Source organism: Melitaea cinxia, chromosome 18 (genome assembly GCF_905220565.1).
Source record: "Melitaea cinxia chromosome 18, ilMelCinx1.1, whole genome shotgun sequence".
Lineage (NCBI taxonomy): Eukaryota > Metazoa > Arthropoda > Insecta > Lepidoptera > Nymphalidae > Melitaea > Melitaea cinxia.
In genome coordinates this window covers 9,404,332-9,427,216 of record NC_059411.1, presented here as the reverse complement: position 1 = coordinate 9,427,216, position 22,885 = coordinate 9,404,332, and the positions used below count along the sequence as shown (strand labels likewise).

The 22,885-nt window shown below is 35.1% G+C and overlaps 1 protein-coding gene across 1 annotated transcript in view; it reads right to left on the bottom strand.

The window, feature by feature from the left end:
* LOC123662525 (probable Rho GTPase-activating protein CG5521) overlaps positions 1-22,885 on the bottom strand; it is a 45,839-nt gene that overhangs the window by 15,406 nt on the left and 7,548 nt on the right. Inside the window, exons 10-21 of the mRNA XM_045597368.1 lie at positions 21,800-21,882; positions 21,546-21,697; positions 19,436-19,604; positions 18,246-18,352; positions 16,397-16,490; positions 16,223-16,324; positions 10,987-11,207; positions 3,128-3,231; positions 2,597-2,733; positions 1,809-1,963; positions 1,339-1,464; positions 841-1,008 (exon numbers count right to left, since the gene is read on the bottom strand). Of these exons, the coding sequence (XP_045453324.1) occupies positions 841-1,008; positions 1,339-1,464; positions 1,809-1,963; positions 2,597-2,733; positions 3,128-3,231; positions 10,987-11,207; positions 16,223-16,324; positions 16,397-16,490; positions 18,246-18,352; positions 19,436-19,604; positions 21,546-21,697; positions 21,800-21,882 (1,618 nt within the window). The remainder of the gene's footprint in view (positions 1-840; positions 1,009-1,338; positions 1,465-1,808; positions 1,964-2,596; positions 2,734-3,127; positions 3,232-10,986; positions 11,208-16,222; positions 16,325-16,396; positions 16,491-18,245; positions 18,353-19,435; positions 19,605-21,545; positions 21,698-21,799; positions 21,883-22,885) is intronic.

Below are 22,885 nucleotides of genomic sequence, written 5' to 3'. Positions count from 1 at the left end.
AAAAAGAACTAAGTATAAAAAAACGAATTGAAAAAAAAACAAAAAACCAACGTCACGTGGTTTTCCCAGGCGGTCACCCTTCCAAGCACTGACCGCGCCCCACATTGTGTAGCTTCGGTGATGTAAATAGCTTCTTTAAGAGTGCGGGATGCCGAGCGGTATTGATCAATCCTGTGGAATCGAATAAGCTATGGGATTGCAATACCTAAAATTCAAAACTTTGAGAAGCAGTCGTGCGCCTCGCCTGCACACGCGCAACACGGCGGTCAGCGGTCACGAGCGGTCGGTCTCACCATGAGCATCTGCAGCAGGCACGTAGGCGGGCAGGCGCGGGCAGGCGACGCGCGCCGCCAGCAGGTGGCAGCAGTGCGCCGCCAGTGCGCAGGCGCACCGCGGCGGTCAGCGCTCACGAGCGGTCGGTCTCACCATGAGCATCTGCAGCAGGCAGGTGACGTAGGCGGGCAGGCGCGGGCAGGCGACGCGCGCCGCCAGCAGGTGGCAGCAGTGCGCCGCCAGTGCGCAGGCGCACCGCGGCGGTCAGCGCTCACGAGCGGTCGGTCTCACCATGAGCATCTGCAGCAGGCAGGTGACGTAGGCGGGCAGGCGCGGGCAGGCGACGCGCGCCGCCAGCAGGTGGCAGCAGTGCGCCGCCAGTGCGCAGGCGCACCGCGGCGGTCAGCGCTCACGAGCGGTCGGTCTCACCATGAGCATCTGCAGCAGGCAGGTGACGTAGGCGGGCAGGCGCGGGCAGGCGACGCGCGCCGCCAGCAGGTGGCAGCAGTGCGCCGCCAGTGCGCAGGCGCACCGCGGCGGTCAGCGCTCACGAGCGGTCGGTCTCACCATGAGCATCTGCAGCAGGCAGGTGACGTAGGCGGGCAGGCGCGGGCAGGCGACGCGCGCCGCCAGCAGGTGGCAGCAGTGCGCCGCCAGTGCGCAGGCGCCGGCGCAGCGCGCCGCCCCCGCCCCCTCTCTCCGGCACACGCGAACCACGATGTTCAGCACGTGCTCCTGCCGGGCGCAAGTGCGTATTACAGTCTCGTCACAGGATTGCATTGATCAGCTAAAGACTTCGGAGAAGGACTCCGTTGAAACGTTGTCGTCGGAGTAGAAAGACAAAAGTTACTTAAAAACATAATTAAATACAAGTTAAGAATAATGTTACCGCGACCAAAATTAATGATTATACACAAATCTTTGGCGATGGTTTTGCGAGGATGGATATCTGTTATTCTTTTAAACTAAAACTACTGCACTATTTACCATGATAAACCTATATTTGAACTACTCCAGATACACAATCTAGACATAATAAAATTAAATTGTACAGCAAAATTTTACCTTTAGGTCTGGACAAGATACAGTGTTGTATTGATGAGGATATGGCTGCAACATTGGTGCATTCATTAATCCATCAGGCAACGCAAGCAGTGAACCTAAAAATGTTACAGCGGCTGTTCTGGGACACTGAAACAAATGTAGACATTTTAATAAGTGTCATAACGGCAATAAAATTATTAAAATAAAATTCTACTATCTAATATTGCATTAAAAAAATTTCTGGAGCTAAAATTTAAAATAATTTTTCCAAGTTCTTTGCAGTCAACGGCCCCGACTAGTATTTCTTTCCGTGTCAGGGTTCCAGAAATATACGAAATACATCAACACAACCCCCAGACTACGGAACACCCTTTTATGGCACAAATGTCTGCTATTAGCGGTGATCTACCACGCGATCGACGGGGCAACCAACCCGTTCTGTGACCGCTGCGCCGATGCGTCGTCGGATAAATAATGGAACGGTAACTCACCGAGGGCCCCATATCCGAGGAGTTGAGCACGATAGTGGAGGCGTGCACAAAGTCCAGCAGCAGCAGCGAGTGCCCTTCCAGCGCCAGCGACAGGTAGCGCGGCGCCGCATGCTCCACCAGCACGTCCACCACCGACCGGTCCTCGCCCGTTAGACCTGACACTCAGACGGTCTCATCATCATGATCCCTCATATTTTTTTTTACGTATTCAGTCCGCTTATTGAAGACTATGGGCTATAAACACAGTAAATAAGCAGAGTACAACAGCTCGGGTTGTCTAATAAATTAAAAACTTAAAGTTAGATTTGGAAACTTTTAACTGAACAGCAAATTAGATATTATTTTGTGTTGCTTATTGGATAATTAAATAACTAGGGACAATTTCAACCGTTGCTAATAAAGTTCACCACGCTAAAAGTACAGTATTATGTTACCAGAGACTTTACCAGAAGAAGGTAAAACAAGTCCTGGGTCATGTCTCACCTTCTGCTGTTAGAAAATGTGTATGATTAGAAATATTAGATATATAGAGTGCGCTTTGATCATGAAGCTAAAAGAAACATATTAGTAAATAAATGTATTTGCTGAATAACGTTATATGTCCGATCCGAACTTTATCAGCAGTTAGTGAAATTGGTCCTTAAAAAAATGAAATCAAGGTATATACATATTTTAATTTTAATTATATTGACAGAAATATGTCTACATATCATTTAGGCTGCCTTTTTATATATTTCAACACCTTTTTACATTTAGCGGTAGTAATAAAATAAAATAAAACCCTATACCGTGATGCAACGCGCGTAGGTAGAGATTGAGGTGCGCGAGGTGCGGTCGTCCACTGCAAGCTGAGGGCGCGCCTGGACCCTGCGCCTGCGCTGCTGTCGACTCGCATAGCAGTCGCAGAGCCACCAGCTTGCCCGCTCTGACGGACGTTTTGTATACAGATGTTAGAGAAATAGAATACTGTATTAATAAATAATAACAATAACGAACACGATATTAGTAGGTCAAAATTATTAGAAAATATTCTCTTTATTTTGTTCATGTTTCGTTTTTAATAGTGACAAGTTCAAGGAGCTAAAAATAATTGCAAGGAAAAGTGTTTTGTTTGAGTAATGAGACATGTATATGTTTTAAATTACTTAAATATGCTTTAAAAGATAACATTAGAGAAAGCTTGATATTACCACTATCTATGTAAGAAACAGAATTCGTTGCGAACTTGGTCTCTTCGGACAACAAAAATATTTGAATAATAGATACAATATTATTTATTTCCATAAAATAATTAAATAAATTAAATATAAATAATTTACCTGTGTGATGACGGAAGTGCTTCAGCTTCAAGACACCATCCTGCCACCAGGTTGAACGGGACATGGATTTCTGTGTTGCCATTGAGAGTTTGATTTGCGCTGATCTAAAAATAGAAAGTAAATGAAATTAAAAAAAAAGAAACAAACTTTAAATATTTGCGAAAGTATTTATTACTGATTGTTGTTTTTGAAACAAGAATTTATTATAATGACAATAAATTATAAATATGCTTGTGTGATATGCGTGATCTATCACACCTAAAGAAGCCCCCATTTGAAGGAACGCAGTTAAGGGTCGAACATCAATTTATAAATATCACCGAGACTAGGGGGAAGAATCGAACCCTCAACCCTAATGCGGAATGTATCCTGATGTTTGTCAGTGCTAGCGGAATAGTTAAAAAATTACATCTAAGACAGAAACTGCACAGAAGCTTTTACAGACGTATTTTCAATCGATCGAAAATGTCGTTAAAGTTTCTTTGCATATTATATTGCGTTTAAATACATACAAAGTCACATAGTTGTAATTATTTAATATTTTATTTAAATAATACTTTCGAAGATTTTGTTAAAAAAAACAGAACTAATTTTAAATAAATGCTAAACAAAATACACAGAGTAGAATTCAAATTGTTTAAAATCTTTATTCTAAATTTTTACCGCACAACAACAGAACAAGTCTTTAAATTTTAATTTCATAAATTTTAATTACACGCGTTGTTTTACGACTGCTTTATTCACTGTTTTAATATTACAACTCATAGTTTTTCATTAGCTACTTTCCTCCGCACAATTATCAGCGATGTTTAAAAAAATTTCATGCTTCGTATTCGAGTTAAATAACAAATCCAATATTGAAAACACCATTATTACTTCATAAATAAATATGTCTTTTAAAATAAAATAATCAAAGATACATCAGTAAATTTTAATTATAGAAAATCCGAAACTTTAAAATAAATAACACTAAATTTTTAGAATTACCCCCAAAAATTGACACATTATTATTGTTTACCCGTCTTTTTTGACGCCTTCTTAAGATTCTTCTTTTTCCTGCTTTTCTTTCGCATTGGCAATCTTTGAATAGCTTTGAATTCGACAACAGATTGCACAATTTAAACAGAACCATGCACGAATGCCAACACTTTTGAGGTAATTACTAAAAAAACTTCGTAATTTGACAGAACAAAGGGGCAATACATTTAAAAACAAAATACGATCCGATTGAGATAAATCATCAGTAAAATATTCAATTTCAACATGTGTCCAATAGCATGAGATATCGTGCGATAAGTCTGTCACTGGCATATTTGCGATAGCTATTAACAGATGCGAAGTGGTCGTACTCGTACCGCGACGATTTATACGGTAACGGGTTTGAGTTGTAAGCAATTTATTTAAATTACAATTAGCGTTTTTATATAAATGGATTCATATACCTAATTTGGAAATGTGCGTGAGCGTGTAAACATTTACGTTTTTTTTTTCGCAATAATGAGTTCCGTTTGTACATAATATATTATTATTTATTAGGTTCTGTTTTGGCTGTCACGTTTGAAGAGCTTCGTTTGTAACAAGGTTTAGGTTAGGTATTATTAATAATAATAAACTCTTCACACTTATTACTTCCACATAATATGTATTAATTTGACCGATAAAAAAATAAACACTTTTCCATATGGAATAACATAATACTGTAATTCTGTAATAATATAATGAGCAGTTTATTGGAAGAGTAATCTTAATTTAAATTTATTTAACTAAGAGTAAAGGAAACAACAATTAAGTTTCCCTTGCAAGCAAAAAAAATCAAAGAATTATAAATGTCATCAAGCAATGCAAGTAATATTCTCGAAGCATAACTAACGACATATGTATGGTAAATTAGATTTAAAAGTGTTGCGAATGCTAAATAAAATTTTCAGTATGGCGAATTCTGTTGAAGGTCGAAGTCAGATTATTCTACAAGTTTTGGATGTACATTTATTTATTTAGACACTGTTGGTCAACAATTAAACAAAGCAGTAGTAAAATAAGACGGATAAAGGCCTAGTGGCATTTTCTCCAACATTATTTTAAATATAGGTAACAAAATTCTTTCCTTCTCCAAATTAGACGAATGAATTGTCCGAAGTTGATTAAATTCGATCAATTAATTTTTAAATATTGCTAACGAAATACTCAGAAACGTATAAGTATAGTCAATTTATTTGACTGTTAAAAATAATACATCAAATTTTTACTCGACAACCGCGCTGAATAAGTAGCATAATAAATTTAGCAGTATATTTGAGTTATACGAATACTTATGAACAAATATTAGTTGTGTCCCGCAATTTCAACCGCGTGGAACAGTTTCTTTGGGCTAATTGGGAAAGCTCCCAAAAGAAAAAAAACCGATTTTGAAACATTCTTCATTGGTGCTCTGCTCCTATTGATCTTAGCGCGATGATATATAGCCTATAACTTGCCTCCATAAATGGGAGGAAAATCTAACGCTGAAAGAATTTTTCAAATCGGACCAGTAGTTTCTGAGGTTAGCGCGTTCAAATAAACAAACAAACTAACTCTCAGCTTTATAATATTGGTACTACAGTAGATCGACAAAAAATATTTAAGTAAATAGGCATTATTAGTGATAACTCTAAAAGTACTTGTCAGATCTCAATTAAATTTAAATGGGCCTGCATGACAAACGCTAACATTCGATTAAAGAAATCATTACAATCGGCCCATCCAGTAAAAAGTTACGAGGTAACAGATATAAAAATAATTGTTTGCTCGCAAAAAAAAAAAACGACTTCAATTACATCGACGAGTAATACAACGTAGATCCACGAAAAAAGAGTCAAGTAACTACGCGTTATCAAAGATTACTTAAAAAGTAGTTATCAGATCTCAATAAAATTTATATGTGACCACATGACAAACATCAGCTTTCGATTAAATTAAAAATTATTAAAATCGGTACACTCAGTAAGAAGTTATTGCGGATTTTCAAAAGTTTCCCTCGATTTCTCTGGGATCCTATCATCAGATCCTGGTTTCCTTATCATGGTATTAAACTAGGGATATCTTTTTTCCAACAAAAAAAGAATTATCAAAATCGGTACATCGAGTAGAAAGTTTTGCGGATTTTCAAGAGTTTCCCTCGATTTCTCTGGGATCCCATCATCAGATCCTGGTTTCCTTATCACGGTACCAAACTAGGGATATCTCCTTTCCAACAAAAAAAGAATTATCCAAATCGGTACATCCAGTAGAAAGTTTTGCGGTATAATACAACATAGGTCGACGAAAAAAGCGTCAAGTAAAAACGCATTATTAGATATAACTCGAAAAGTAGTTGTTAGATCTCAAATAAATTTAAATGGGACCAATTGACACACACCACCTTTCGATTAACAAAAAATTGTCGAAATCGGTCCACACGGTCAAAAGTTCTGATGTAACATACATTAAAAAAAAAAATACAGTTGAATTGAGAACATCCTCCTTTTTTGGAAGTCGCTTAAAAATACAGTCGAATTGAGAACCTCCTCCCTTTTTTAAGTCGGTTAACAAACCAACTCTTCAGCTTTGTAACATTATTATATTATATTCGTCTACAAATAGGTAACTATTTAAGACTTGAATAAATGAGGTTTCATTTGTTTTTTTTTTTAAGTGTCACGGTTGTCTTTGAAAACAAGATAATGAGATCATGGCTACGTTATGCATCAATAGTCTTTATGTTACGTAGTGCAAAACATTTCGTAATTAAAGTAAGTAGATGAAACAATTAGTCGTTAAGTTACACAATTAAAAGTCAATGTAAATTTTTAAGATAACTAATCTACAATGAAATAGAAAAAAATTATTTATATAGAAATATGTTTTTGATTGATTGATTCAACCTGCGACATCCCGCAGCTCTGGACATAGGCCTCTTTCTCCATGTAAGAAAAGGGTTGGAGCTTAATCCATTATTTAGTCTTTTAATATTTATTTAACGAAAAATATATTCACGTTCGTTTTTTAATAATAACTAATCGACACATATGTATGAGCATTATGTTCTTAAAGGTCTTCAATAAATCAGAAAATTTGTATACGACTGGGATTCCAAACAAAACAATCTTAAAATCCAGACCATCTGTAGAGCCTATTCATTTTAGCCTATTGCAGTCCACTGCTGGACATAGGCCTCCACAAGTTCGCACTATCGTTCGCAATATGTGTCAACAGTCGTACAGTCAGTACTTAAGTTGTGGACTTTTGTACAAGAAAATAATTGTGTTTGCAAGCACACGAAGAAAAACCGACTTCAATTATATCGACAAGTAATACCACGTAGGTAGACGAAAAAATAGTCAAGTAAATACGCATTATCAAAAATTACTCCAAAAGTTGTAATCAGATCTCGATGAAATTTAAATGTGACCACATGATAAACATCGGCTTTCGATTAAATTAAAAATTATCAAAATCGGTACATCCAGTAAAAAGTTATGCGGATTTTCGAGATCTATACAAATATTGATATTGACAGGGGTTTTTTGCTAAATAAGACAGTTCCAAAAAATAGACTTTATGTGGCGCCCAACGTTTTTTTTTCTTCTGGCACGTGGTGGTCTCTTGGTATGGGAAATGGTCTTGTTTGTGTTTTTATGTGTTGTGTTTTTGTGAATAGTATTTTATTTTTTTTAATGAAAATTGATAGTGGTTTATTAGGTAGTTTGTTACTTTACAACGTAATATTTTAAAGTTCTTTGTTATTTTAAATTTAAATATCTTACGAGCATAGTCGCGGTTTTTAAATTGTTTATTAAATTTTTCAGTCTACCCACATTTGTTGTGATAAATATTTCTTGTACTTTTATCTCGCAGTAACTTACTGACCACAGTTAACCTCCACCCACGTGTCAGAAATTATTCGAACCCTCAGTGTAGTTTAAATTAATATTAGATTAAATTAAAATGTATTTCGGTCCATAGTGTAGATTTAAAATAATTTCGGGTTGTGTTAAACTCGTTCGTTTAATCCACAAAAGGAAGATAAAGTTGTTTGTTCATTCAAATTTGTAGTAAACTTAAAATTGTGTTTCCTTGTATTAAATCACTTACTACATTAGTCTTATTTAATTTTGTTCTCTAATCCAATCAGATCGGTAACTTTTTTAAAATATATATTTACATCTCTGTGATTTAGTTCGTCGCGTTAAGAAAGAATTATTATTCACTTATTCTATGTACTATTAATTTAATTACATTTACATTTATTTATTACTAATTTTTTTATAACGCGCGACAGTGGCAATACATACATACATACATACATACATACATACATACATACATACATACATACAGACATACATACATACATACATACATACATACATACATACAGACATACATACATACATACATACATACATACATACACATACACACACACACACACAAACACACAAACACACAAACACACACGCACACGCACACGCACACGCTCACGAACACGCACGCGCGCACGCGCGCTCGCACGCACGCACGCACGCACGCACGCACGCACGCACGCACGCACGCGCGAACGCGCGCATGCGCGCACACACACACACACACATATATATATATATATATATATATATATATATAATGTTTAAGTTTATATTCTATTGTAATTTATCCTAATTTCTATAACAATTATTTGTACACTTCCCAACCACTTTTCTATGCCCTGTCCACCCAACCACCCAAAGGTTAAAAGACAACCTTTGTACATCTTCCTCTAATTGTACTACTTTTGTTTTGTATCTTTTAATGGTGTGCAATAATAGTAGTTTATGCAACTGTCATATAATGAAGGGTATTAAAACACGAGTGTGAGTTTATGAAACGAGCGCAGCGAGTTTCATAATAGTAACGAGTGTTTTAATACCCGTGTTATATGCAGTTGCATACACTACTTTATCTTCACTAATGCAATTAATCAAACAACAAGAGTAAAAGCTGACAATAGTTTATTTATAATAATTGTTCAAAGGACAATGCCCATTTTCTATGAAGCCGTGCTCCGGTACGTGCTTTGACGTGTTAAGACAATTCATATATTTAAGTATCCTTTATTAATTGAAAATATATTTTTAATAATATTCTAAAATTGATTAAATCCGTAGTTTATACTTTAATTAAAAAAGATATTTTATTTGTATTCCGGGTTTGTGCTGTCAAAACATATTAAATATAAATACCAAGTCGGAAACGCAACTATAGAAATAAACGCTTTTTTTTAATTAAATTATAAACCCCAACACGACCAGAAAATTGACATATTAAAGTTTTCTTTATTAATTAAAACTAGATTTTTAATAATAGTCTAAAAGTGATCAAAGCCGTGTTTTATAGTTTAATTTAAAAAAGCATTTGTTTGTATGATTGCTATGACGACTTGCTATTTATAATTAATCTATTTTGACATAAGAAACGCGGAATACAAATAAAATATTAAATTAAATTCACGCGTACGTGTATTGTCACAGTGATTTTGCCGCCATTAAAATCTAACCAATGAGAGCGCAGCTGCGAGCATGCGCGCGATGTTATAATGAGATTTTACGATATCGATGTGGATATTATACCATCATGTGAAATTGCTAAAATTGAGTGTTTTGTTGTCTGCGCTATAACAGTAGTAATTATAAGTCAAGTATTAAACATAAGTAGAATGTTACAACATTAGTGTAGATAAAGAATATTATAATTATTATTCCAAAAAAATCCAAACTGATTAACAGCAAGAGGACAACTTTTTACATTTATTTATTCAAAAATTAACTGACCCGGCGAACTTCGTATCGCCTAACACAAACTTTATCGTATGATATTAAAGTTCAAATTGACTTTTAAGTATTATCACAAATCTTTTGTATGGGAGTATAGAAAAGTGTTGTTTTTAGACTTTTTCAGGAAATTTAAATTTTTTTTTAGATTTTTTCTCTCCGTAAGAACCATCCTGGTACTTCAAGGAATATTTTAAAAAAAGAATTAGCGAAATCGGTCCAACCGTTCTCGAGTTTTGCGCTTAGCAACACATTCAGCGACTCATTTTTATATTATAGATAAAAACATTTTTGTAAGCACTAGACATATATTTATCAACGATTGTATCCGCAACACCCTAAGAACTCCGCGCTGTATAACAAGAATACAACAATAAGAATATTATAATTATTATTCCACAAAAATCCAAACTAATTAACAGCAAGAGGAGATTTTTTTACATTTATTTATTGAAAAATAAAAATATTTTTGTAAGCACTAGACATATATTTACCAACGATTGTATCCGCAACGCCCTAAGAACTCCGCACTGTATAACGGTGCATGTAGGCGCCTAAAACATCGACGGATTGGGGGTCGATTTCCGTCCGGGATGGATATTTGTATTTGCACAAATATTTCTTTCTGGTTTGGATGTCTGTATCGTATGTGTATAGCGATCGTTACTCATAGAAGGGAATATATCCTCCCACCCGCATTGGAGCAATGTGGCAGATTAAGTTATGATCCTTCTCCTATATGGAGAAAGAGGCCTATGCCAAGCAGTGGGATATTACAGGCTGAAGCGAGCGACTTAATAAAAGTTTAGCATTTGATATCTTCAAAAGTAATTAAATTAAAAGGTAAAAGGATTTTTTATACATAACAGTCAAAATGTAAAATTACTTTATTCAACGAGGCTTTATAAGTGCTTCTGAATCTTCATTTTACAAATTCATATTTTATTTGTTTTGTATAGTTAAAGCGCCTACTACCTACTGCTATATACTACCTCGCCGATATTACAAATAAAGGGGAAAACAGTGATCACTCACCTTGACGAGCGTCGCATTAAGGTGTACGAGGTAGTTGAAGAGGTGGTGGTGTGCGTGCGGGTCGCGCAGCGCGTTGGGGTCGCCCAGCGCCGCCAGCATGCGCCGCCACAGCACGCACGCCACGTCCGGCAGCCAGCCGCGAGCCTCCCCGCCCAGCACCACGCCCACGCCCGCCCCCGCACCCCCGCCCACGACCAGCCCCGCATCCGACTCCGACCACTCTGGTAGGGTTACGTTCGTGAACATAACAATTATGTGATTTGTTATAGGCGTCTGCACCCGCACTTAGCCCTGCCTCCGCCTCTGACTACTTTGATGACATTACGTTTGTTTATGAAAAACTAAAAACCTATATTACACCTAAAATATTGCTTTTGTTTCACTGATTAATTGATTTATTTGGCATACTTAAAGTTTCGTTAAATTGTTCAAGAGTACCTATGTTTGTTAGAAGAGATAATTCTGTGTCAGTGTTTTAAAATAATAATATAAAGTAAATTAGGAAAAATATTAACGTCTAATTTGATTGTATTAAGTGCATGGTTTTTCGAACTAGAGAGATCTATAAGGATTCAAAGTTGTCGCAGTAACCAATAAATCGTAAAAAAATAAGTAAAATCAATAATTAATTGTCCGGGATTTATCTAACACAATATTAATATTTTATTATCTTTTAATTGTTGTATCATAGGAAAATACAAGTACCCTCAAAATTTTAATTAAATTGCTAATCGAAGTATAAGGTTAGAAGATCAAAGCCAGATGTAAACTTTTTTTTTTCACACAAATATTAATGTAATTGTTTTAATAAAGGTATCTTTTGAATGTGCTGGTTGCACGAGGCAATGCATTGCATGAGTTGCTACGACTTCTACCATTATGATTGTTTAAATATACCGGCGAAAATATTTCACAATATTTCTGTAGCTCACAAATCTCAAAGGATATGTCCAACCTCTCGCTCTAAAGAGCCAAAAAAAGAGTAATACGGACACACCAGCTCGTTTAAGCTAAGCTAGTGTACATGAAAATGTTACGCTGAGATCGAAACCGATATCTTCAATTAATTGCACTTGTATTTCTCCAGACATGACAGAAATTATTCGGGGTGGGTTGAGATCTTTTTTGAACAATCAGCTACTTGAAATTAAAAAGTCAGCATATTCGAATAATCACTACAGTTTTAAGCAATGAATACGACAGTATGATAAAGAGAATTGAATCTCAATAAAGTAATTTGATCTCTCTAGAAAAAGATAATGCCTTATTGCGCACTACAACCTGTGAAATGGCGCAGTGTCTAGGTATGATCGATCAGTAGTCTCGTGCAAATAATAAAGTAATTGATTGTGTTCCTAAGCACCGCAATGAAAATATATTAATAGTTGTCATATTTTATCAGCGGGAAGTATTACATCTTTGAATCATATTTTTGTTACCCCTAAAGTATTAAATCTTTTGAAAAGAATGGAGCCTCAAAAAGGTGCAGCTTTTGAAGGCATACCGTCTATATTTGTTGTATGCACATGCATATCGCGCTTTTGCAAATCCACTTTCAGTTATTTATAATAAGTCACTATCATCTGGCATATTTCCGACTGTATGGAAAAGAACTTTATTTACTCTCCTTATTCAAAAGCGGCGATATCGAAAACGTTAACAATTATACTCCCATTTCCATTCTATCAGTATTTGTCAATTTTTTTTTACAAACTTTTATCCTCTATTATTTCATGATATTTTAAACAAGTTGTTCGCCTACATCAGCATGGTTTTTTCAAATGTAGATCTACGTCGACAAACTTGGTAACTTTTATAATAGGCCACGGCAGTCGATTCTCGCTAAAGCATTGATGCTGTTTATACAGATTTTAGCAAGGTATTTGACAGAACATCTTTATACTATTCTCTTAAAATAACTTAATAAATTCGGTATAACAGATATTTTGTTAATTCTTTTGAATCTTACCTTAGTAAATCAATTATTGTCGTAAAAGGTTATTTATCTAATGCATAGAATGTATTATTAGGAGTTCGTCGAGGTTCTCATCTGGGGTCCATATTGTTCAACATATTTATAAAAGATATAAATGAATGCTTTTTATACTGAAATATTTTCTTGTTTGCTGATGATCTTGAGTTCTTTCGCATTATTTCTTCTTTTAAAGACACTATTATGATGATTACTTCAAAGTGATCGGAATCGTTCCATGGATTGGTATAATTTTAATGGTATGAGTCTAAACCATAAAAAATGTCATGACATGTGCTTTAGCAGAAGTAAAATAGTGAGTCAAAGGTAACAAAAATTAAATCAGTACACCTTGAAAACTATATAAACTTTTCTTTCGAAACTTGGGTGTGATGTAGTGCATTACGATTTAATATTCATAATGAAGGAGTTACGAGCGCATCAGAGAACATCAGCTTTTGATTAAATTAAAAATTATCAAAATCGCTACACCCAGTAAAAAGTTATTGCGAATTTTCAAGAGTTTCCCTTGATTTCTCTGGGATTCCATCATCAGATCCTGGTTTCCTTATCAGGGTACCAAACTAGGGATATTCCCTTTCCAACAAAAAAAGAATTATAAAAATCGGTACATCCAGTAGAAAGTTATGCGGTATAATACAACGTAGGTCGACGAAAAAAGCGTCAAGTAAAAACGCATTATTAGATATAACTCGAAAAGTAGTTGTTAGATCTCAAATAAATTTAAATGGGACCAATTGGCACACGCCACCTTTCGATTAAAACAAAATTTGTCGAAATCGGTCTACCCGGTCAAAAGTTCTGATGTAACATACATAAAAAAAAAAATACAGTCGAATTGAGAAACTCCTCCTTTTTTGGCAGTCGGTTAAAAATGAATTATATTATAATCAGCAAATTAAGCTTAATTGCTGTTTGTTTTTAGTATAATAACATTTTTTTTTGTTTAATTCTTTGTTTTTGTTTTGTTTTAATCTTTTATTACCCGACTGCCAAGGAAGGGTTATGTTTTTCGCGCGTATCTTGTATGTATGTATATTTGTATGTAATATTCTTTACTACCTCATATTTCCAGAACCACTGAACGGATTTACATAATTGAGGTATCGTTAGGTTCGTCTTAGCTGTCCAAGTGTTCTTAGATGCATGGCATGAAATTGAAGGATAAGTCAAATCATTCTGTCCTTGTGCATGTCTCCGACTGCATGTTATGTACGAAGTTACATAAAGTTTCGAAGGACTACCGTATTAATATATTTTAAATGTACAGCACAAAATGGTTGATATTGTTTCTATTTATTTCGCTGACTTTGTGTGCATATTGAATTTTTATCTTGTTCCAGCTTTTTAAGTTGATTTTCTATTAGTTGTTCTTCACGCAGGCGGGTTTTTTGTTTTTTTTTTTTTTAATTTTTATTTTATTACAGCTTATTGTACTGTACAACATAATCTTAAATTCTAGCCATGTGTATATTATTAGTCTTGTTTAATGTGGTTATCACCTATAATTAAAGTAACACTTCGAGTTAACTGTGATTGCATGATGTACTTTAAATATGGTGTATACTTTGTTTGTGTTTTAAAATTTTATTAAATAAATTATTATCTGTGTATAGCTAAGAAATGATACATAGTACATGTGGTTAAATTTAGTGCTTCTTGCTTGATTCCAACTATTCGTTTGTATCTTCTGTGCTACAAAACCAAACATACTATGTACTATATTATAAAGAGTGAAGTAATAAAAACATTGAAAAGTTGCGACATCGACCTTAAAAAAATTTATTTTACAGGTAAAAACTACCTATTTTGTATCATAGAAATTTTTGAATATACTCAAAAGTTCTTTTATAAATAATAATTCTGTAGTGTCAAGGAAAAAGGAGATATGTCAATTTATATCCTAATATATATTAAGGACTTATCCTAACATATGAAATTGGCGTTTTGTATGGTCGGAACATAAAGTCGATTTTTTTTTATATAGTTATAATACATTTAATTAATCAAAATATGTACCATTGCTATCTATGCACTTTTGCCATTTTATAGGTAGTTCATTGATACCTTTATTGAAAAAATCATTTGGACGGGAATTCATAAAATAATTGAAGGTGGTTTGGAATGCCCCATCGGAGTTGAATTTTTTCCTTTGCACGAAATTATCCAAAATTCGAAAAAATGGTAATCTCTTGGAGCAAGGTCCGGCGAGTACGGTGGATGTCTAAAACATAATAAAGCTCCTCTAATTTGGTAGCCGGTTGTTGTTCAGTGTGCGGTCTAGCGTTGCCCTGAAGTAGCAGTGGCCTAGAGCGATTGACTAGCTTCGGTGGTTTAGCAGCTAGCTTTTTCATCATGGTTTGCAGTTGTTGACAATAGACAACCGTCGTAATCATCTGGTCAGATTTAAGAAAGCTGTAGTGAACGACGCTGGTACTTACTAGTCGACCAAACGCTCATAAGTTACTTGTTTTGAGTAGATTTTCGCTCGAGTGCAGATTTGGCTGGCACGCCAGGGTTCAGCCATTGCGATAAACGCTTCCGATTATCGTAAATCCACTTTTCATCACATGTAATTCGATTTAAAATTCCGTCATTATTGTACCGGTTACGTAATGTCACCCAGCGGTCTAAGCACGTTTGTCGGTTTGCTTCGCTCGATTCGAGGTACCCTACTATTATTATTATATTTATACAACTATATTGGCATGTGATGAGCCACGGTGGAACTCGTAGTAGTAAATAACGCGATATTTTAAGTTTTCCATTTTGTACACTAAGCGACGCAAAGTTGAAAAACAAAAGAGGAGAAAAAAATATATTATTTTCAAAACGTAAATGCACGAGTAAATAGTTGTATAAATTTGAATGTGGAATTCTTAACCAAAGAGGAAATATTTGAGATCTAAGCGGCCAATCCGACAAAACGCAAATTTCATATGTAAGGATCCAATACTTAAGACAAAATAATAATAAAACTTTGAAATATGTCATTTTTGATTTAAAATATTTATGTCTTATGGCAAAAAGCAAAAAAATAAAATATTAAATAAATTACTATTTTCTAACAAATCACATGAACTGCTTTCTTAATAATTGCCCATTGTGAAAAGTTCGTTTCCTTACATTACTTGTGTTATTACAAATAACACCAAATAATCTTACTAAAATATAAACTTAAGCACAGTACTTTTGCATATTTTCAACGGTATCTTTAAACAGATATTTTATCTTTATTCTTACCAACATTACCACCATCAGAAGCAAGGTCTATTTGCAATGGAGAATCCTTTATAGAGCTACTTTCTACGCCACTAGATGGAGCTGGTGATGGCGAACGTGACCCTAAAATTTTTAAATAATTAGAAGAATCAGTACAGAATGCTAGTACATATAAGTAAAAGAATGCTACTTTACCACTAGCAGAGTCCCTTTCTTCCTGCTGTGAAGATTGTCTAAGGGAATCCAGAGAATACCACCTTCTCGGCTTGTTATTGCTCGGTTCTTTGGTCTCTTCTGTAAAATACAAAAAAAAAAACTGTGTGCATACAAGGTTTTTTCAGAGCAATATTAAATAACAATAAATTAAAAGTAAAAAACTTTTTTAAAAAACAAGCTTTTATTTTAATGCGCTAAAATGACAAAAAATATATTTTTTTTTTCCTTTAAAACTTTTCATCACTTATCACTTCAGCCTAATACGAGTACAGTCCACGTGAACTCATGTGTTTTTTTTTTTTTTTTGTTACAATAAACAGAATTGTATTATATGTTAGAATAAGAACCGGTCGGTTGACTCACGTCTCTATTGGAGACATTAAGTTAGTCTAACTTAAATAATGATGTTGCTGAGTAACGCCTACCTTGATTTAAAAAAAATAGCATGTTTTAGAAATAAAAAAGGACATGGGTTCAAAAGCCCGTGGATGTATACTACTTGTATAAAAAAAAAGAACTCATGTGTTTTGCCCATAGTCACTACGCTGGGCAGGCGGGTTGGTGACTGCAGGGTTGGCTTTGCCGCACCAAAGACGTTGCTGCCCGTCTTCGGCTTGTGTATTTCAAAGCGAGCAGTTGGATGGTTATCTCAACATCGGTCGGATTTTTATGTTCCAAGGTGGTAGTGGAACTGTGTTATCCCTAAGTCGCCTCTTACGACATTCACGGGAAGAGAGAGAAGGGGATTGGCTATATTCTTACTGCCGTAACCACACAGCAATTGAGTATTCGTATTTTCTTAGTTTGAAAATTTAATAGTTCAAATCAAACTCATCAAGTTACTTACAACTTTACTTGTTTATCTAGACAAGTAAATCTCGCGACAAGCTTTTATATCATATAAATTATGTAATGACTTTATAAGTAGATAGTTAAAGTTTTAAGGTAAAAATTTATTTTTTCATTTTAGCGCATTCAAATAAAAGTTAGTGTTTTACAAAGGTTTTTTACTTTTAATTTTGTTTTTTTGACTTTTTAGTTATCGCTGGACACGTTTCTCAATCTGTTCATCTCATTCATTATTGTTGCAAGGTTGTTAGCCGGTTAATTTAGAACAATCTAGTAGTTATAGTTACAAATTAAAAAACGATTATTTTACGAAAATAGTTTAATTTGTATTTATTAATAGACAGCGTAGGGCAGTTTATTCAAACTGTATCATTTTTCTTACGTACAGAATATTTATATCCGTCATAACTTCTAAACGAAACGCCCCACCTGGATCATTTAAATGGACATGGATAATTATCATAATACCAATATCGATTTCACCCGTATTTGAACTTAATTATTTAAACTAAAACTGTTATTGTGGCTGAACTAAAATAGTTAGCACAATATTGGATTTAGACTGACGTAACTTTATTCGAATTATTCTTACCAAGCCTTTTCATTTGGTACCCATATTGTAGAAGTGCATTAAAAATACATAGTCCGGCATCTCGCATATGCCGCCATGTTGTATTTAGAATGACGACACAAAGTTAACCGTGCATTGTCATCCAAATTGAACTTTTATACAAAATTTCAGCTCAATTGGTTGAAGATATCTGCTATACAATTAAGTTGCAAGATTTCACCCGAAAAAAACTTACATACATACATACATACGTACATTGCAAGTTAAATAAAAGCTACTAAAAAATACACAAAAATTGATCACAAAGAATCTCCAAATTCTTGCAATATATTATAACATCGATTATTTATATGTATACTATTATAATGTATGTTAGTTACCAGGAGGTTGCTGTGCATGCCCCTGCGCAATTGCATTTCTAGACAAATGCGGGTCACTGCGGCAACGTGCTAAAGGTCTGCGGGAGCCCGCTTCCTTCCTTGGGTGTGTTTCGTGGCTGGTTCGTGGAGATTTACCTACGATAATAAAACATTGTATATTCATTGTATTCTTAAAAAACAAAAGAAAAACATTTTTAAATAACATCAATAGTAGGTTAAAATATCATAATTTTTAGATCTCGATGTCAAGAAAATTTTTACACCTTTACTAATTAATACTAATATTATAAAGCTAAGGAGTTCAAGGTAATGCACCAAGAATATTGGACAAACCTAACCACCTGCAGGCAGACCAGGGAAGCTCTTCCGACGATCAACCCAGGATTGTCCCGCAAACTTCGCGGCTATGGGAGAGCCCAGCTCCGACTACTGGTCGGGGCTTTTACCGGACATGCCTTGCTCAACAAACACTTACACAACTTAGGTGTTACAGACAGCCCCCTATGCAGAGCGTGCATGGAGGCAGAAGAAACGGCCACACACATCCTGCTGGAATGCGGTAGTGTGGCGAACTACAGGGCGATACACCTCGGGACACCGAGGTCGCTCCGGGAAGTCGTCGGCAACGCAAGGGGTCTGCTAGGCTTCCTCAAGGAGCTAGGCTGGCATGAATGAAGCCCCCAGCCTACCACGCAAAATAGGCGCACTAAGACGTCGAGTTGCGGAGAATAGCCCGTGGATAATCAATCAATCAATCAATCAAGCTAAGGAGTTTCTTTGTTTGTTTAAACGCGCTAAAGTTAGGAACTTCTGGTTTAAATTGAAAAATTGTTTCTGGGTTGGATAGTCCATTTAGCGAGAAAGGCTATATAGTATTTTAGAATATTTTGTCCTTAAATTATCGCTGGTGAAACCGCGGGGTACAGCTAGTGATTGAATCTTAGTCTACTTTAAGCTTCGGCCGTAATTATCATTATATTATATTACAGGAAATATCCTGCTCAAAATCTGGAGCAGCTAAATAATACTGCTTTCAAGCAGTGCAGGATCCTGTGGTGAATAACGTGACCAGAGACCCTGGGAGGACTGGAGGGGTTTAGGGTCGGCAACGCGCTTGCGATGCTCCTGGTGTTGCAAGCGTCTATAAACTACGGTAATCGCTTACCATCGAACTAGATGTATAAAAAAATTGGTTCTAAAAGAAGTGATTTATCGTACCAGGCGTCCGGGTACCGGGGCGTGTGACTCGCCGCAGGGGCGCGGGGCGCGGCGCGGGGGCGGGCGGCACGCGGCGGCCCCGCCCGCGCCCCTCCCCCGCGCTCGTCTCCGATAACTCCAGCGAGTACACGTGCCGCGCTAGTACGCGTGTCAGCGTCTCCATTGTTTTCTGTAATGTATAGTTTGTTTATTAATTCTTATTGTTTTAGGTCAGGGCTGTCCAAACTTCATACCTTCGCGAGCTAATTAAATTTACAATATAAGCTGGAGGGCCGAAGATTTTTTTTTCAGTTTTCTAGTACAAAAAACCTAAAAAAATACAAGGCGTAATCATTTCTTTATACGTTTATTATTCCGTCGTTAATTCGATTGAAAAATCTTTTGAAATGCAGTTTTTTAAAATTAATAATTGACCGATTTCTGTCTGATCGGTACTTTCATCCAAACATAATGAATGATGTTCACATTTTACAATGAATTATATATTTTTTTCGAAACGTATTCATCCATATCATCTATTTGTCGCATAACTGTTTAGTGAGATAATACTATAGATTCAAATTTGTCCTCCAATTTGCGTTGAGCCATGGCAGCTGCGCATTGTTTTATAAAAACTCCATCGCTGAATCGTTTTTTAGCTTTGGCTAATTGCAAATAAACTTTATAATAAACAGCCAAACTTATTTCATTAAAAAAAAATTTGTCTGTTGCGTTAGTTTTTTAATATACTCAGCTACAACAATTTTTCTTGCTTAACCAACATGTCTCTTATATTTTTCTTCGTGTAAAGTAGTATAAAGTTTAACATTATATTATTTACTCACAGACAAATCTTGCATACAAATCATACACTGAATGTTATTATTGTTGTTGCAAATAAAATAGTCAAGTACCCACTTCTCATTAAATACACGATTTTCATGACTTGATTTTCGATTATTCGTAGACAATCATGATGAAATTAGTTAAGTATTTTTCTTAAAACTGCTTGTTAAATACTTATTACAATGTGTAAAATTCAAAGTGGTATAGGTACGAGAAGTGGCGATACGAACTTAGCAAAAGCACAAGCTTAACTAATACGAATACCAACAATTACTTAGCCTCCAAGAACAAAATACTTTCCAGGAATTCTCCCAATAATAGTAAACGATTCATTTTTAAATGATGTCATGCAAATGGAATGTTACAAAAATAAAGATAATTAAGTTATAGCAAATATTAATTATATGTTTTGACAAAGAATTATAGTATCCAAACTATTTATGTCCAAAACTATTTTCTGATTAATTTAAACTTTAAAAAATTCTTCGCGGGCCGCATGAAAACAATCCGTTGTTTGGACAGTCTTGTTTTAGGTACACATTTAAGGGTCAATTTCAAGAATCGGATTAATTTGGCAGTTTTTTTGCGCTTTTGGGTCATCCCGTTTTACTAGTATCGGGCAACCTGTGTTTACAATTAGATTTAGGTGCGGTTTCTGTAAATTTATTAATGGTATTTGCTTTAAAGTATCATATATTCAAGATTGGGGTTACACAAATGAGTGAGCAAATGAGTCGAATGAAAATCCTCCTACAGCATAAGAGTTTAATATTTGTGTGTAATACATGTTTACTTTACGGCTAAAATACATGTTAGGAGTCGTCCATTAATCACATGATGTTTTTTAACAACTTTTTGACCCCCTCCCTGGTGATATTTGGTGAAGTTTTAAATTAGCCTCCCCCACTACCCAGAAATCACGTATATTTTTTTTCTGCCAAGTACGTTATTCTCAGAATCATTTCTTTAAATACATGTATATTTTGATAATTAAAAAAAAAAATAAGCATTGTGATACAAATTTCTAAATAGACATCAATATTGTTGGTTGCGTTTTTAGCTTAGAAATCGCGCGCTTAACGAAAAATAAATACAAGTGATATCTCAATTTAACTTCCCTCCCTCCTTGTGATATCTCGTGGTCTTTCCGAAGCTCCATTCGAGCCCCACGTGATTAATGGACGACCCCTTAAATATTGTCGTTAGCAGGATTAACAATTGTATAGGCATAATAATGCATACAAATTATCACATTGAATAAATATGCTTGCCACAAGATTCTTACCGCCCATTCCTTTATCAGATCTTCCCAGTGAGTGAGATGAGTGAGTAATTCCATAAAATTCTGCCAAAGTTCTGGTTTGACAGCAACATTTAAATTAGCCTTAATCCACGTCACAATTAGTGTTTGAAACAAGGCTGGGGCGAGAAATCCACCTATAAGAAAACAACCGTTTAAGCCCATAATTCATATTAATTCAAAAAAAAAAAAAAATAATTAAAAAATAATTATTAAAATAATTAATTATTTATAGTTACCTAGAGTATCTTGTTTCCTTTTAGGCGGCACTTTTGTTAGGACTAAAGATGTTATTTGTAATAACACAAGTAATAATTGTTCCCTGAAAGAAAAATGATCTTATATTAGTAACATGTCACTGATAAGTCAAAATAGTACAAGTTATATATTTACTAGTCCAGTCATAGAGATACTATTTTTGACACCTCAACACTCACATTCTCAAAAAATAAGACTTTAGGCTATAACCTTGATTAACTGCAACTACTTCACTAAAAAAAAATATTTATGAGAGGACTATTTTCATATAAATAACAAAACTGAAATTTCTTGATGGATAGAACATATGGACTAGAATATTTATTTGTGGATTCAAATCAGATAATCTAGCGACCGTCTTTGATTAACTACTACTATTTGGCTCTAAGTTTTAATTTAAGAAAAGAATATTTTCTTATCAATTATTGTGTTTTCGACCAACGCACTATAGTGCGTTCAACGAGCCGAGATACCAAATTATATTTTGATAATTACTGAATTAAATATAATTATTTATATAAGACTTAATACTTCTCAAATAAAAAGTATCGAAATATAAAAATCACCCCGAGCGCTTGAGGACACGGAATAAAATAAAAATAAATAATACAAAATCAAAGGGCCGTCCGCGCTACGATTGTTTTCAAAGCCAGTTAAAATATCGTTCGACCTTGCAGAGAGACGTGCAGCAGATAGCAAACAAACAAGATAGAAAGAGATAGACTGTATTTTGTTTGTTCCGTTGTCGCTACGAAAATATGATGGGCTTTGTTTACATTTGGTATCTCTTCTCGATGAACAGACTTTAGTCGCCAGTACGATTTTCGAAGGTTTCCCTCGATTTCTTTGGGATGCCATTATCAGATCTTGGATTCCTTATCATGGAACCATTCTTACGATATCTCCTTTCCAACAAAAATAGAATCATAAAAAATCGGTTCATAAACGACGAAGTTATCTGCGAATCCACATGAAAAAAAAAATATATATATCTCCTCCTTTTTTGAAGTCGGTTAATAAAAAGGGCTGTCTCCTCAATGGAGAGAACACGTGAATCTCGACCAGTA